At 39.4% G+C, this 18668-nt stretch overlaps 1 protein-coding gene across 1 annotated transcript in view; it reads right to left on the bottom strand.

Annotated features, from left to right (window-relative positions):
* The window catches only part of LOC117304469 (guanine nucleotide-binding protein-like 3 homolog), a 78451-nt gene extending 62135 nt beyond the window's left edge, over positions 1–16316 (bottom strand). Inside the window, exons 1-2 of the mRNA XM_033788953.1 lie at positions 16206–16316; positions 7690–7745 (exon numbers count right to left, since the gene is read on the bottom strand). Coding sequence (XP_033644844.1) covers positions 7690–7745; positions 16206–16227 — 78 coding nt within the window. The 5' untranslated portion in view covers positions 16228–16316. The remainder of the gene's footprint in view (positions 1–7689; positions 7746–16205) is intronic.
* Positions 16317–18668: the final 2352 nt, after the last annotated feature.

Genomic DNA, 18668 nt, shown 5'->3' with positions numbered 1-18668 from the left:
TCTTAGTTCTCTGGCCTCTGGGCTTTATTCACACAGTCTGTCGGAGAAGAACAAGAAGTTGACAGTTGTTATTCTCCCGACATCAAAGTATAGAATCAATAATATTAATGAGAAACAATAACATTGCAATAAAATCAACGTAACTTAACATATACAGTGCTTATGCCTACGAGTTATTCAAATAATGAGGCAACTAATAAATCCACAAACGGGGCAGGTTTCTCTCAGCCCAGGAATTAAGCAATTAGAAAAATACACATCGCTAGAAAATGTACATTAATGTCCAAGCGATTACTAACTAAGGCCATCAAATAACGGTTGTAGTTGGATGGCAACATTAAAGAAAGAAATAATATAAAACAGTATTTCCTCTGGCAGGTTCCCGCCAAAACCTTTATGGCGTCCGCCATCTTGGAAACGCCCAAATATTCAATTAAATAAACCTTGCAAACTGTGCAAAATAAACCTAAAGAAATATTACTCATCAAGAGCTCAACTATCTCTTTCTAATAACTCAAACTCATGTATAATAAATAAAGAAAGGTTAATGAAACTAAGTTCTGAAAAAGGGCGGAACTCCTGATTGCCGAATCTCAATTCGGAATCTTGAGAAAACAACATTAAAAAGTGGCTACAAATCTAAGCAAAATGTATAAAACAAGTATAAATGCAAGGGATTGTATGAAGGTAAATGCAATTTATGATAAAGGGGAAATATGAAATAAATAAAGAGAAAAGATCATTACCTGTCGGAGAAGAACAAGAAGTTGACAGTTGTTATTCTCCCGACATCAAAGTATAGAATGATCCGAATTGATAAATTTGAAAATAAAGCCACCGCTGGGGGCGCTTGAACCGGGGTTTGAAGTGTGAATAAATGAATATATTAAGTCAACAAAGAAGCATAAAAAATACGTTTTACACACGTTTTTCTGCCCGTCACATATACATATGTAACACTGGTATTTTTGGTATTTTGTTTTGCGTGCGTGACCCATCTCGGCATAGTGTAAAAACCTACCTTTGCGCTCGTGTGGTCTCGCCGAAAAAGTTTTTAACCAGTTAGAGCGCAGAAAATTCCCGCAAGTTTCTATAATTGAGTCATGTTATACAAGGTGATTTAGTTGCGGTTGCTTTGTGTTTTTTGTTTACTATTTACTTAGTTTAAAATCGGTTGCTTTGTCCATACCTTTTGTATTTTTGTTGTGAAATGTTGTTTGGAATGTGGTGTGTAAGGATGTGAGTGCGAGAAGAAATATATGGCAGATCTCAAGAACCTCTTGACAGAGGAAGACGTGGTTTTAAGTCTGGGTGTATTTGTGTGAGAGTGAAGATCGGTGTCAACTTGCCGAAGGCCTGAAACAGCAGATTTATCTTCCGATTTATTTTGTGGAGACAGCCACAACCAAAAAAATCGTTTCAAACCGACCAATTCAGTGACGGAAGAACTCTTTTTCCCGTTTTGGGGAAAACCACAACACTCAGCCCGTCCGAGGATCTCGCCAGTAACACAACCCATGGCCGTGGGTTCAGGAGTAATCACACACTCTAAGAGAGAGATGGCGCTGGCCGAAAGATGTACTAATTGCACCCAACTGTTGTAGACGAATGAGACGTACTTGGCAGTCTGGAAGTGTAGACCTACCTGATGTTCCGGAGTTGAACTCCTCCGTGACGATGAGTTGATCGTGATTATTTAAGCTATGATTTTGTAAAGGAATTGAAGTTGTAATTCTTGTAAAAGAAACTGAAGCTGGAATACTCCAAGAAATGAACTAGATTTAAGATTGTTTGAATCAATAAGAAAAGTCTGTTCTGGAGTTGAAATCCTCCGTGATGAGGTTATGGTACAATTGTTTACCACGTAATTAACAATGTGTATATCATAAACGAACTTGAAGCTGAACTAAGTTGAACTGAAGTTTAAGATTGTTTGAATCAATAAGAAATGTTCTGGAGTTGAACTCCTCCGTAAAGAGTTAATCAATCGTGTATCACCAAGCATTGTATTTAAAATTAGGGTGTTATAACCGAAACTGAATGTGAAAGGATTCACTAGTCGAACCAAGGGAGTTTAACATAATATTCGTTAGTTATTAGTTTAAAATAAATGTAATTTTCTTGTATTCATAAGTCGCTTTCTTGTCAGTCGTGTCGATTATTATCTCTGCCCGTGCAACGGCAGAGATATTGTCCTTGTGGTGGATATTCTTCTTCTTCTCCTTCTTCTTCTTCTTCAGCTTGCATTTGCAAAACCGTGGCCACATATTGGGCTTGGGCTTAGGCTCCGTCAGTTATTTAGAAAACATGTGCTTTTCTAACGGGGCTTCAAACAGGCAGACGAAGCCCAAGCCGAAGCCCAAGTGACATCCCAAGCTAAAGCCGCGGTTTCGTAAAAAACGGAACCAAAAATTCCAACCTCGTACCTAAAGCTTGTAAGCCGATCAGAATTGCAACGTAAAAATATAACGAGGTTGTTTTATTTACGTGATGAGTGAATCCTCTACGCTGCGCTGCGAGACGATCACCACCGAAGCTTTTCCCCACGTTATTGCAATGGGGGATTTTCCGGTCGCAGTGTGACCTGCACCGTGAACGTTAAAAACACTCTGCCGTGGTCTGGAGCTTATTCACGGCATACGGGTTCGGTGACAACCCGGAGAGCCAACGGATGTTAACCGTGCTAACCGTGTATGGTTGTTAGTTACATGAGCTTTAGTTTGAGTGAGGAAACTTCGCAATCGTCACCGTTAATCCATAAGTCAATAGTCATTCAATAACGGAGCATTTTTATAGAAAAATTGTTTTAAATTAGCTTATTAGCTTTTACAAATTATTCTTTTCACAGTGCATCTTAAGAAAAGGTTTTGAATGTTTTTGGAATTTATGTGAGATTCATTACCTTGCCAAATGTCTTTGCAATGAAATATGTTGTAAAACAACTGCATGATACTGTTGGTAACAGTACCAAACTTAAGTGTTTCTTAGTAAAAGTTGGACACTTGATATTAATAGTGTTATCACTTGTCCATGTAATAATAGGCAGCTGACTTTTACCTAATCAAAAAGGTACAGTGGCCCAAAAGGACATCGCATAACTGTAAACTTGTCGGCATACGTATGCCGTGAAAATATTTGGGAATATGTGCGCATGCTTACGTATGCGCTTGCGTATGGTGGGATTTCGTTAAGATATTCGCGAGTAACGTATGCGAATATGTTTGAGTTGTCGATGGTGGGATTTCGTTAAGATATTCGCGAGTAACGTATGCGAATATGTTTGAGTTGTCGAAAATTTTATTATACTTTGTCGCATATGTTTAATTAAAATTTCTAATATATATCTGTGGATTTTTAGCATCCAGTCTGATCGCGACATCATACTTATTCGCGAATAATTTCTTGACACCGCATACGTATGCGCAAACATTTGCGAATAAATTTGTGACATCGCAAACGTATGCAATCAAAAAGGTACGGTGGCCCAAAAGCACATCGCATAACTGTAAACTTGTCGGCATACGTACATGTATGTCGTGAAAATATTTGGGAATATGTGCGCATGCTTACGTATGCGCTTGCGTATGGTCGGATTTCGTATTTGCGAGTAACGTATGCGAATATGTTAGAGTTGTCGAAAATTTTATTGCATACTTTGTCGCATACGTTTAAATAAAATTTCTAATATATATCTGTGGATTTTTATCATCCAGTCTGATCGCGACATCGTACTTATTCGCGAATAATTTCACGACACCGCATACGTATGCGCAAACATTTGCAAATAAATTTGTGACATCGCAATTGTATGCGCACCTGTTAGCGATATGTCCCTTCAGGGCCCCCATACAAAGGTGAAGTTGGAGCACCAATAAATTAAAATAGTGGGCGTTTGTGGTGCATGGAGGAAGGACTTTTTTTTCCTTCCTCCATGGTTGGTGTCAAAGAGAACTTATCGTGCAATATTCTAATAATTTAAATACACAGAATCAGGTGCAGTATTTTAAATGTGTCAGGTCGTTAAGATTAATATTAATGGAAACTTCTTAATGTGTAACAAGAATATGGAGCATCAACATACAATAGTGAACAACGCAACACATTTTGATAACTGCACCAAATGCGTATGGACCAAAAGCAAAGGGGCTACCAATATGAAAACACCAATAGCAATTCTGTGCATTTCTAGGTTTTAATTGTTTACACGCTGTCCTGCCGGGAGTGTAGGTTTATCATAGCGGAGACAGAGCAGCCCAAGCCAGGGCGGCCCAAGCTCAAACCTGGGTTTCGTACACATTTTAATTTAGCACTCCAAACTAATGCTAAAAATAGAAGCAAGTTCCCGGATCTCAGACAAAGTGTCAAAAATTTCACTGATAATACGCGCGCGTACATGTTAGTTTTTTGTGCACTACACGATTACCGGCGTGTGAGTGTGTACTGACGACCCGTGTGGTGGAAAGTTTGTCTGACATCCGGGTATTCTTACGTCATTAGTGCGGAGTGCTGTTGGAACAAATGCCACCCTCGTACCTAAAGCTTGGAAGCCGATGAAAAATTGCAACATTAAAAAAAAAAAAAAAACACACGATCTGCCGTGTGATGGATGGGAACGAAGTTGTTTTAGTCACGCGGTCGCACATGGTTGTGTGTACTTTCATATAAATATATTGCTATTGTTACACGCTGTGCCTGCCGGAGTTATAAGCTTCATGTTACAGATTGTTCTGTATCACCCCCAAAACACACACAATTTTCATTTCTCCAAGTGCAACATAAACCATGCAGAATATTATGCTCCACCCCCCGCCGGGCAGAGATACCCGTATTTGCTCAAATACAGCTACCGTGCTTTCTAGTTTCTTGTCTGTGGTTTCAGTGGTGTTAGTTTTTGAACCGGGGTCACCATTTGCAAAAGTTCACGAGAGAGTTAAGGATAGGTGTTTGCTAAAATCGAATAATGGTGACAACATATTAAGGTTTACTAAAATATTCATATAAGGATAGTTCATTTAATTTTAATTGTGTGGTGATCATTTTAAAAATGTAGCAGTGAAACCTGTGGTTATATATATTTAATTCAAAACTAGCTTAAGTAAATCACTAGGAACATTCATTGTGTACTATAATGAGGCCCAACAGATATACTTTCAAATAAAATCAGTAAAAAATCAACAAAACACCAAACACAGAAAATATAAGCCTGACAGAGCAGGGCAAAAGGTTGACAGAAAAACAAAGCAAATATTGTCTGTAACAGCACTGATACTTCGGCTTTTAAGGGGCACGGCAGTTTTGCCTTGACTTTTTGTAAAAATTTAGGGCACCAAGGCAATTTTCAAAAATTTGGAAGGGCATCACGGCAATCATAAAAAGTTGCGAAGGGCACGACGGCAGTTTGAAAAAAAAACCTCCGAGTTGCCTGTAAAAAATAGTTCTTCCAATTTTTCCATTTTACCCAATGAAAAAAGAAAGCATTCATCTAATTCAACAAAATAAAGAACAACTACTTACAATACACAATAAATAATGTTTGTTCCTACGTAATCCTACTATTGGTCATGCACGTTGTGTGGTTTTTCGTAGAGACGCTAAAATTCCCACGTAACTGCTCCATTTTGACACGATGTTGACAGAATAAATGCATGCGGTGCGCGACGCCTATGCTCTGTACATGATGGTACATCACATGTACCAAGCATGCGGAAAACAACTATCCCAGCATGCAAAGACACGTCGAGTCTTTTTCTCAAGGCGTTTAGCGTTGGTTCGCGTAATTTTACCACTAGAGGACGTTTAGTCTCACGCTATTGCTGTTCCGAAACGCCCTCTAGCGTTCGATGTTTCGAGTATTTTTTTGTCGCACGCAAAGAACAACGACTAACGGGCCTGAAATCTGCTGCTATGCCTTACGTGCGTGAAATTGGGGTCTATTTCGTTGCGTGAAATTTACACAGACATCGGGACTTTTTGGCTTATTTTTGAACTTTGACAACGTTGAATATAATTTGTTTTCGGGAGGAAGGGCACGGCGGCAGTGATGAGAAAAGGGCACGGCAATCATTGCCGTGAAAAATTGGGTTTTTGAAGGGCATTGCGGCAATCGGTAGGGGCAACGACGGCAATTGCCGTCGTTGCCGTCGTGAAGTATCAGGGCTGCTGTAACTATTTTTTTCCTGGCACAAGACTACTGTAATTTCTCTGATTATTGCAGCCTGTCATACCTAATATCTATCAAAAAATAAAAACTTCATCAAGGGTCCGCTTTTTTTTTTTAGGTAAAAAACATCAGTTTTGAACGTAATTTTTGACAGATTTTAAGTGACGATCGCCAAAAAATGACAGATTTGCATGACGTTCCAGAAAGTAGACGGACTTAATTGAAAAATGACGTTCCAGACTTTATAACCTTCGCGCAATTCACATCAAACGTACCTGAACGGAAGTTGATTTAGTTTCCAAAAACTAGCGTTCTGAAGAAAGTATTTCCGTTGTAAATCATCTGAAAGACGTTTTGGTTTGTGGTCTAGAGCTGTCCGATGAATTGTCGAATGGCAGTTAATGCCGACGTCATTTTCTTGACAAAATTATTTTGCCCGAGTATAAGATCGCGCAGAAAAACATGTGCTGATCGCGCGTTCCGTAAAAACACTGAGGGTGCCTGACTACAAGCAGGCGTTTGAGGGGGTACGTCTCGTGTCAAAGGTCAGACAGACAAGGAAAAATTACATCGCTGGAGATTTGAAAAACTGATTACTCTGATAGTTGACCAGGTATCACAGCAATCACTGTCACAAAATAACTATTATCTAAACATGTTTTCTTTGTATTTTTTTCGAACTTATTGAATTTTATAAAAAATGGTTAACTCACATGTTTCTTATTGTTGATATTATGACGAAAAAAAAAGACGCACGGAAAATTACCGATATTTTTATTTAATTTTTTTTTTTTTAAATGTCAGACTTTGATTATTTTGCTGTTCAATTATTTGTCAACATCCCCACAACCTGCGCATTCAAAAGTTAAATAAATGACCTACAAATATGAAATTTTGATCATTTAAATACCTCAATTATCTATTATGGTCCACATAATAAAGAAGATGCCATAATACAATTGTTGCCACTCACTGTGACGGGGTCCATGGCATTTTGAACACCCGAGGGGGAAATGGAACCCGAGGCGATGTCTGTACAAAACCCATGGACCCCCGTCACAGAGCAAAAATTGTTTTGTTATACCTTACCTTGATTATTCCTCTTCTCAAAGTTCTGTTGTCATCTTCAAACATTACTTACGACAAGTATGTAAAGTTAAATAAGAAGACAAACAGTTGCTAAAAAATTAAGAAACAATTCTTCACCGTTTCGTACTAAGCGCTGGAAATCGACAAAGGTTGGAAAGGTCAAGGTTATGTACATCAGTTTACAAAACTCATGTTACCCGCCGTGTGTACAGCCATGGAACATGCCTCTTTGTATCACATCACATGATTGGTTCTCGACCAATAAAACTTCAACAAAATATACCGAGGTATAGCAAGTAATAATAGTACATTCAGGATGGTCCCATGTGTTGTGTATGGCATTTCCCATCAGAGAGGTTTAATAGGTGAGTGGTTTATGGCATGTTAGTCGATTGATGCTATGCCAACTCTACAATTCAATAGACTAAAAATGGACTTACCTTTTTCTCTACCTTGTAGCGAACTTTAGCCAGCACTCGCTTGCTTTTCATCTTACCTATGATATCAAAATTTTAAAGATAAACAAAATATTTAAAATCAAAATCACCCAACTATGTTATAGACCAAATTGCATTGAATAATCATTCATAAATACCCCAGGGGGGTCGTCACGTGGGGGTGTTTGAATGGTTGATAAAGACCAGGTCAGGCGCGTGCGCACAAGATTATCAAGATTATTCTAAGCCCGTCCGCGTACACACAACCCTTGCACATCAAACAGATTGTTCACAAAGTTTTTTTTAATAATATTTAAAACCTTGAACTTTCAATTTTGTCAAAATGTCTATAATTGTACAGGTCGATGCCGTGCGATAAAGGCCCTTGCCTTCGGCTCAAGCCTTTATCACACGGCAATGACCCTGCCGGTTTTAAACGGCCGTTTAAGAACTCGTCCCTATTCTTTTGTTTCCTTATTTTTGGATGCTGATAGCAACAAAAATACACAAAAATACACAAAATAAATAATGCAGTTTGTAGATTGTGCAAATCCATAAAATGAAATGCACATTTACAGCCTCTGAGTGCACACAAACAAGCGCAAGCATTAGGAAATGGTCCACAAATGGGAAGTGGAGCCAAAAGCCAGTTTGGTTTCTGCAGATTGGACAAGCTCTTGATTGCGACATGTGGTGTGGTTTAAAAATACCGGAATACAGGTTTTTATTAGACATCGCAGAAAAACAATGGCTGGATTAATCAGTACCACAATTAAAGTCGTGTCACATTGCAGCGATAATGAAAATGATTCAATCAAGACGCAAAGAGAACGCATTCTATTGGTTGAATGAGTCTGTGCGTATTATGTGTGGAGCAACTCAACCTATAGAATGTGCTCTCTTTGCGTCGTGATCGTTATCGTTTCACCTATCTCTTTAGTGTGACTCTGCCTTAAGACAAGCTGCAAGGTGCTACAAAAGAACCACTCCTTACTGACAAAATATTTTTTTGTGGATGGTCTATCAGTGTTCGACCTTAACGGTGGCCTGCTGGCCAAATGCCATGCCAGTTGAAACCGCGGTGGACCAGCTGAAACACCTTGCCAAGTAGTCCGGCTGCAATCCTCAGCGGTACTACAGAACTATGACTATGAACTATTTATTATTTATAGGGTCAAATATAATGTAAAATATTCCCTCCAGGTTTGGATAAAATGTAAAAATATTGACTCGAAGTGCGCAGCACGCTGGAAAACTTCCGAACAGGTAGACACAGCGCAATTCTTTACTCCGTTTGTGAATGTGTACTGCATTGAAGTCCAGTCAAGAAGGTCATGAATATGGAATTATCAACAGCCATCAACGGCCAATCACAGCGTGGGGAATGTTGGTCAGAATGGACTTTGGACGACTGTGTGTACTGTTTAATATGCTGTGCATACTGCATGGACTATATGTAGTGGGCGACTGTGTGTAGATACTCTGCACCATGTGGTTTATGCATCGTGTTTTCAATGATTGTATGACAACGTGTATTCTGAAATGAAAGAGAGCACTTCAGATCCTGATCGCGGCCAAACTAAATCTGGCAAGTATCTAGAATTTTTAAATTTATTGTCAATTTTAATGTTGGAAAATGAAAGGTTCACAACTCAATTTGCCAGAGTCGGAGATTTTAAAAAAGTCAGAACTGAAAAAAAAAAGACGGTTTTTCAAAGTCGGAAAGTCAGAATTCCGCCAAAAAAAATGGCGGAAGAATCTCATCCCTGCACGTTAAACACGAACCACTGTTTCAATGCGCTGTATCAACTAACTACCTTTTTGTGTATAATATAGTGTGCAGCATTTCACATGCATTTTTCTCTGTGTGGCAGGGCATCCCGACTACATTTTGACAACAGCCATGACAGCGTGGTATTTAGACTTGGTTCCAAGTCTGTGATCGTGCGGTTTAGTCGTCCTGATATATTATTTACTGAAACAGCGCCCTCTCGTGGATAAACCTCCGTCATTGGAGCGAGTTAGAGTGTGGTAGCAAATCTACGGGGGAATTCTGCGTGGCTGATGCAGAGAAATTACGGCACTCTCAGACTTGAAATCAAGTTTATGAGGTATTACAGGCATGCAACTGCCCTTTGGGAAAAAAAGGGAAAAGTTTCGAAGGCACAACGCAAGTGCGGAGCGAGGCAGCCGATCCACCATGGGAGACTTTTTTATGACCATTGTGTCAATAGGATTTTGGCACGAGGACAAAATCAGGACCGTTTTATTTTCCAGGAAAGAAGCTTCTCATGAGCCAAAAATTGGGGAAAAAAGAACATGTTGTACAGATCGTTTTAATGTAGGTACATATTTCTGATTGTAAAAAAAATGTAAAATGTATGCCTCATTATATTGATTTCGTCGAGATTCCAGGAGGATTCGAACCACAGCTCATTGGACTTATCAACACAGACGTCGCGATTTTATTCATTATATAATAACTGTATACATTTAATAAAAATAATTACAAGATGACGTGAGATATCGAATTACTTCATTTTGCACATCTTCAATACCCAGAGAATCAACATATGAAGAATTTTTGAAAATCGGACGTTTATTTTGGGAGATATGCTGTTAACAAGATTGCCTAATTAAATATTCATATCTTTAATAACTCGGCTAATTGATTAAGAGATTAAAAAAACATTCGTAGAAAAACTAAGTTACATACTAAGCTTCAATTTAATATAGAACTCAAGTCTGTCATTTCTACCGTTTCTAAGATTACCTTGCCACAAAAAAATCGTGCGTTAAACCTATGAGGTTTTGGAAAAAAACGTTTCTAAAACGTTTTAAAAATCTCTACGAAATTAATACCTGTTACTAAAACGTTTTAAAAATCTCTACGAAATTAATACCTGTTCCGACGGTAGGTCAGAACAGCTAAAAACTGCGCTGTACAAAGTAAAGGGTCCAGAACGCGGGTTGAAAAACAAGAAAAAAAGACTTGAGTAGACTCCTCTCAAGAAGTCACAACTCATGATAGGTACATACTGAATTGCATCAACGTGTTAGCTAGCGAGCCGTGCACGCAGTGTTAGCACGGCCAGTTGGGCTGAAAACACGGGCAAAATTTGTATGCACGGCTTGGTTGAAGCCGTGCTGTCTAGTAATTTCAGTGGAAATTACTGAACTTCTTTTATTATTTTGTTGTTGAACAGTTTAAAAATAGCAGTGAGTAAAATTAGATTTGGTTTTACCAGATTTCCTTCTTTTTGAATCAAAATTTAACGACACAACCATAAAACAATCACTCAAAGTTGCCTCGTAAACGCTGACCACATTTAGACTCACACAAAACACAACACACATCACAAACCACACATTACATGTACACAACGCACGTGCAAATTACACAACGCAAGCGAGACACCAGACTTCGTTGTAACAGTCAGTCGTCGTCATCGACCGTCATCAGCAGGCAGCATGAACTCCATGCATGCGTTTTCGTTCAGATTATTTTAGGTACCAATCTCATCTCCACGATCCTACAAACCATCGCGCTCCGGATTTTTCTACTATGACGTCAGTATCGGTAACTGAGTGATACGCGGCGCAGTAAACCTTTTACCGCATACATTCTACAGTTGCTTTGTGGATTGGTTCCGCAGTTTTTCCCAACTCTACGGCAGTAAACATGACGATCTTTTTTCCTTCTAGAAATTCAAGGGCACATCGTTTGTTCGTTGTAGAGTTTGTTTGAAACATCAAGACTTTTTTGGATTTCAATGTTTGCATCTCTTGGGTGTTAATGCAGTTGACAAAACGATGTTTATTTTCCACTCGAAAGGTTCAAAAACTGGTTCATGTTTCTTTTCAAATCTTAAGTCGATTTTGCTGTATAGTAAAATTCCATGGTACGTTTTTTTGCCCAGTGGAACTACTTAAATGGCACTGTCTTTCGTAACTGTTTGTTCTTTATTCTCCGAAGACTGTTTACAAATTGCCTTTGACCCAGTTTCAACTATTAAACAACCTATAAGACTTAAACGTTATGAAACCTTAAAAAGTACTAAGGAAAATTTTAATTACCATGATCAGTCAGTTTAAATAAAGCAAACAATTATGGTACATGTTAATCACTCTTGGCATTTTGGTTGGTTGCAAATATTTGTGTGAATCATTATTTTACATTAATGATATGATTTGTTTAAAATAAATACAACAACTATTATCAGCTTCTTGACCTTAGGCCTATAGTTCTGAAATCAAATGGACAAGAATGGATAGAAAGTTTACATTAGTAAATGATAACTCTTAATTTCTTCAATACCTCTCCATTTTGTTTAGTCTTTAAGCAAAAATTTGTATCAAGAGTATAAACACATGCCAAAAAATATTTTGTTGACAGCAAACTTGTACTGCATTATTTGATCGCTTTTGAATCATTTCAGGCTAAATGGGTCCAAGCGCAGCTCCATGGTCCAAGTAACTGCTTTGAACTGGCCTAATATTGACCCAGAAACATTTTATAGAGTTTAATAATGTATAGTGGACGTCTATCACCTTTACAATATCTGTGCTTTAAAGCCTCTCATTTTTTCGAGTTGAAAACAAAACAAAAATTAAATCAAAATAGTTTACTTGTAACAGAAATAGGTACCAGAAATGCGTCAGAAACCACCAGAGCACCTACAGTATCCAGAGCTTCCAGGGCCCTTAAGGGGGGGGGGGGGGGGGGGGGGTGAGACAGACTTGGCGCTGCGCGCTCTTGTTGTGTGCTACGCACACGTTTCTATTTTTTGTAGTGATTTTAGGTTGCACTCCCACTTTTTCAGTTTGCAATCCCACTTTCCAAATTCCTGGCTAAGACACTGGGCCAAACCAACAATTTGCCTTGTCGCAAATTGTGTTCGTGGTCGCATGACCATTTTCAATTGCTGTTCGCTAAAATGCACTATATGAACAGTGTTCAAACCAAAAGTAACGTATGAAAAAAGAGTCAATTTAAACAACCTGACGTCTGTGTACCTTTAATTTGGATAAAAATGAATTGATCAAAATATCAAAATTTTAATCATCGACAGATTTGCACCTCCCCCTGGAAGGGACGTGTACCCCACCCCACCCCACCCCATTTTTGAAGGGTGGGGGACACAGTATCAAATGTTCCCTGTGTCGTTTGACCACCTTTATCATGAAAATCGTGTTTTCTGTTGAACTGTGGAGCACTGAAACACAATATTCACACAGCTCATTGTTCTGTTTCGTTTGCCATTTGGCCGCTAAATGGCCTAAAGATTGCACCACAGAGCATCTAAAAATACAAAATTTTCCTGGGCCCTTGAGCGGGCCCGGACCCATGTCGTAAATGTTTCACACTCACGTGCTCACTCTTTGACAGTATTTTCATCTAAAACTTGGTTCATAGATCCGCACTTGAAGATGCTGTCAACTCAAAAAGTTCTACTGCTGCTCACAAGGACAAAAACTTACCAGATCTCGGAGCGAAACAGTCACAAATTTCCCAGGTTCTATTTAGAACCTGTCGCATCGCCAGTTTGTGACTTCCCCATATGTTCAATGCTTTTTTTTTTGGTCACCAAGCGCTGAACCGCAGGTACCAGCCAATTAAATTGACGAGCTGCCGAGCCGCTGCCGAGTTGGACTAAACCATTCTGTAAAAGGGGTGTAACAAGGGGTGTTGCAGTGCCGCAGTGCGTGCGCGCTACATGAGTGAATGGCGGGCATAGTAAACGGACAGAGCACACACACTGCCGCACTGCCTTATAACATCCCTTTTACAGAATGGTTTAGTCCAACTCGGCTGCGGCCCGGCAGGTCTTCAATTCAATTGGCTGGTACCTGCTGTTGGTGACCAACAAATAAAGCGTTGAACATATCGGGAAGTCACAAAATGGCGATGCGACATATCAACCTGGGACATTTGTGACTGTTTCGCTCGGGGAAGTTTTTGTACTTTTTTCAAAATATTTTCACAAGGGTGTTTTGAGTGTTATTCATAAGGTATTGAGGAATAAGGTCGTGTTCATAGAATTTGTGTCATGATTTTTTAAAGTGGTAAAAATCAAGCAAATCTGTTGACTAGCTGTCGAAATTGTATCATAGGAGGTCCTGTTTTCAAGGTGTCCCTAAAATCGTGGCAAATCTTTTACCTCTCTGTGCGCGATGTAAACAGTCTCTAGATACAAAAAGTTTGATTTTATTTGCCAAGCAGAGAGTGATGTAAACAGTCTCTAGATACAAAAAGTTTGGTTTTATTTGCCAAGCAGAGAGTCTCCTCTCCCTTGACCAAAACTTAGAAACAAGTAAGGCCCCACAGGTTATTTGCACTTCTACACGGTACAAAACTATGTCATAATGTTGAGGCCGTATAAAAAAAATTGCCCACCGAAAAAGTTTCATCAAAATCAAACACTATTTCAGTTCACATTTCACGATGATCAAATCATGTGACTGAACATTCTGCTGAGCATTCTGGAAAAAAAACAGAGGTACAAAACATTGTGAGAAACAGTTCCCTCTGAAGTGACGTAGTTTTCGAGAAAGAAGTAATTTCCCACGAATTTGATTCCGAGACCTCAAGTTTACAATTTGAGGTCTCGAAATCAAGCATCAAATAGCACACAACTTCATGTGACAAGGGTGTTTTTTCTTTCATTATTAAAATTTAATTATCAGCTTGGTGACTCAATTATCACTTTTTATTTTTACGCTTTATCATGATTTTTTATTTTAATTTTTTTGCAGATTACCATGGTAATTTTTAAAATGTCATAACAAAATTGTGAATACAATGAAGACAACTGCTGGTTATAGAGTCATACACAGAGTCTCACAGAACACTTGCAGTCACTGCAGATATTTCTTTCACGTATGGCTTCACCGGGAAACCATTATTTCTCATTTGCGTTAAAAACAGGAAAAACTCAAAGCAAATGGGACCAGTTGAAGTCATTGAAGATTGGTGTGGTGTGAAAATTTCAATGTCCATCAAGTTTTAATTTATGTTTGCATACTTAATATAAACAAATGAAGAAAATTAGGGCATCGGTTGATATAGGTCCTTACTGCATCATTATTTTTTTCCCAATTCAAAGAAAAAGGCATAATACCGTGAAAACTGGTAAGAGGAGGATACGTGTACAGGTGTATGACCATCTCGCCCTGCACAGGTTGCGTATGCTTTGTAACCCTCCGGCTCCGCCATCTGCAGGAGGGTTACGTTATCGCAACGACTACGTCTACAGTATTAATTAGTAAATACTTATTTACAAAACATATAAAAGTTGACTTTAGACCGAGTTGGATTCAAACCGAATTGGATTCAGACCGAGTTGGATTCTGTTCAGACCGAATTGGATTCAGACAGAGTTGGATTCAGACCGAGTTGGATTCAGACCGAGTTGGATTCAGACCGAGTTGGATTCAGACCGAGTTGGATTCAGACCGAGTTGGATTCAGACCGAGTTGGATTCAGACCGAGTTGGATTCAGACCGAGTTGGATTCAGACCGAGTTGGATTCAGACCGAGTTGGATTCAGACCGAGTTGGATTCAGACCGAGTTGGATTCAGACCGAGTTGGATTCAGACCGAGTTGGATTCAGACCGAGTTGGATTCAGACCGAGGTGAAATAACCAGTGGAGCCTTACGTGTTTCCAAGTTTTGGTCAAGGGAGAGGAGACTCTTTGCTTGGCAAATAAAACCACACAGTTTTTATCTAGGGACTGTTTACATCGCGCACAGAGAGGTAAAAGATTTGCCACGATTTTAGGGACACCTCGAAAACAGGACCTCCTACGATTATAAATATAAGCCATGGTTTTACTAATTAATTCAGCATTAAAGGAGCACATTGCCTTGGATCGGACGAGTTGGTCGTTGAAAAGCGTTTGAAAGCGTTTATGAAATGCATATGGTTAGAAAGATAATTCAAAAGTAGAACATAACGATCTACACAAATTTGCCTCAAAATTGCATGGTTTTCCTTTTACTTTGCGAGCTAGTAACACGGTCCGCCATTTATGAGAGTCAAAAATTTGACTCCCATAAATGGCCGACCGTGTTAGTCGACGAGGTAAAAGGAAAACCACGCAGTTTCGAGGCATACTTGTGTGGATCATTGTATTCTACTTTGAAAACATCTTTCTAACCATGTGCATTTTATATCAAACGGTTACAAGCACTTTTTATAGACCAACTCGTCCGATCCAACAAGGCAACGTGTTCCTTAATTCTTTCTAATAAATACAATAATTATATGCCTAGGACTATGGAGGTTCGTTCCGCTATCGTCTCGTACACTAACGACGATAGCGGAACGAACCTATAGTTCTAGTAGAAGTTGGCCTAGGCCTATAATTATAATGCATGCCCGTGCCCGTATTTTTTGCAACTTATTTTTAAGGACATTGAACAAGGAGAAGAGAAGATTCAGACTCGGAGAAGAGAGTCCCATGGAAATAATGAATATCTGTAGCTAAACAACGTTGAAAGTAATGTGTTACTTACGTGGTCTTCCCTTTTTAACCATGTTTCACTAGAAGTTTGGAGGAAATCTTAAGTCTTTAGTACTTCCGTGATGTGCGGGGTTGAAGCTTGAAGATGAATGTTTTCCACACATACGCTATAGCGCTTTATCCGTTAATATAAAGTTACCATGCTGACGTGTGGCATGGGATGGCTGCCAAAAACATGTCAACGACCGTCACTCACTTCACAAAACGCCATGGACCCCGTCACAGCGTGCAACAAAATTGTATAATGCACGATTGGCGTTTGTACAACATCCGAGGGGGGAAACGGCAGGTACGCATCCGAGGGGGGAAATGGCACCCGAGGCTTGTGTTATCTTATCATTTTCGGGTATATGGGAGCAAGCAGTATTTTTCGAAAAACTATTTACGTGTATGTTGAAAAATATCATGAAAAGCGCAGTAAAACATACCACACAAACATGTCCCAAAGAAAGACATCTGATCGTAAGTTTATATACAAAACTGTAAATATACCATTTTCCGGAAATCCTTTACATTTAAACTTGTTCCCTTCGTACTTCACAATAAGTTGTGTTCCAGTTCATGTGATGTGTTTCTCATAAAAATGGGAAAAACATGAGTGTCGTTAACTAGACATTTTCATTGGGGAGGGGGGGGGGGGGCGGGGCAGCAAGTTGGGGCAAAGATAATTTCCCGGGGGGGGGGGGGCGAAGGAAGTTACCTTATAGTTGATACAAACCGTATAATGCAGTTCCAAAACAATGAACACATTGCAAGAACAACCAAATCTTAGAAAATTTGTCATTTATTATAAAATAAAACTTTTCGACTGCATGGGGATTAAATTACTAACAGTGATCAAAAATTACGAACTTAATTAGCAGTATGCATTCTCAAATTAGGCTCTGTAAGTAGGCCCTAATCGTTAAATTATTGTTTGTATGCTCTGTTCACTGTAAATAAAATGCATTCATAAATACCAGACAGTTTCGCTATTCCTATTGGTGGAGAGCGTGTCACGTGGGTGTGTCTAAACCTTTGTTTATGACCGGTAAAAAGTGTTAATTCATGGACGTGACACGCGACCTTGCACGTACCTGAAGACAGTTTCTTCATTCCTATCGAGAGCAACGGCTGAAACAGTTGTGCCACATCACGTGATACGCGCGACGCGCACATCATTCCCTTATAAGGATTTCATAGCTGGAGGGGTGTTGTGTTGACAGAAATCATTTAACAATTATAATTTTTGCATTTATTTTACAGTGATGATGTGTTTGACCGAAAAGGTATTTATGAATGGGAATCAAAGTGTGTTGAATCGGTTTTCAACTAGTGGTTTAAACCCGCCGAGGCCTGGTTCTTTATAATTTATCTACTTCTTCTCGGTATAAAATTATCAAGAACCAGGCCTCGTTGGGATTAAACCACTAGTTGAAAACCTCTTCACCACACATTGATTCCCTTAGTAAACTGAAAAAGAGATTCTCTGCCTCTTATTGGGTGTTGGGCACACAGTACGCTTTGTGTGGAGAACTACAGCGGCGGTTCTAATGCGATCAAGGGTGGGCCGAAGCAGGAACCTTTCAGGGGCGACAGGAAACTGTGTGCGTTGTTCTAGGCACAGACAAACTTTGAAACTCTTGACTTTTCTTCACAATGAAGTTAAAGATTTTCTAGAAAGAGATGACCTCAAGAATGATGCCGATTCTGTGACGATGCAATCAAGACGAGTGTGGGAGTGCGAACAGCAGAAACGATACCTCACTGGCTATATTTCAACAGTGTATGTTTCTTTATCAGCATGGGTCATCAGACGAAACATTGTCATTGATACATCAAGTTAGTTCAATTGCGTTACATGCGCCAAACCTATAGGCCTATCAACCGACAGCCCAGATCAGTGAGGAGCAAGAGGTAATAGTTTCCGGTTGTACCGTTTTAAAGGAAAAGCGTTATCATAAATGTGCAAAGACACAGATGTACACTAGCCCTGGCGGCCTTACACTTTCGTATTGTTTGTACTACAGTGACCTGTACAAAGGAAGAGTCCTGTATAGGGCTAAGAGGTACACATGCATGTCCATGTACACATGTAATATTATATGCAACTTTGACAACACCGACATGCAGTCACCGAGCCGCTGCTGCCTGATGGTCGTTGCAGTAGAAGTCGATGTTCCAGGTGGGATTCGCGATACGGCATACTGACGGTCGTTGACGAGTTATTTAAAGTTCGGTACTAACAGCATGGAGGAAGAAATTAACAGCTGATAATTTTAGTCTGGTACCCAGACTGTTTTTTAACGTGTTGCAAAATGTCGCATATGTATGTACAAAAACATCCCAACATGGAGCTATAAAAAGGAAAACATGTGCTTTTCAGTGGTGGCGTGCGCATCAGAACACGTGGTCGGTTATCGTAGCGTCATACGTTACCGACCCTCATATATTTTCTGCACCGGTGACAGAAGCT

This window comes from Asterias rubens, chromosome 2, assembly GCF_902459465.1.
Source record: "Asterias rubens chromosome 2, eAstRub1.3, whole genome shotgun sequence".
In the NCBI taxonomy this organism is placed as follows: domain Eukaryota; kingdom Metazoa; phylum Echinodermata; class Asteroidea; order Forcipulatida; family Asteriidae; genus Asterias; species Asterias rubens.
This window is presented reverse-complemented; position numbering and strand designations above follow the sequence as displayed.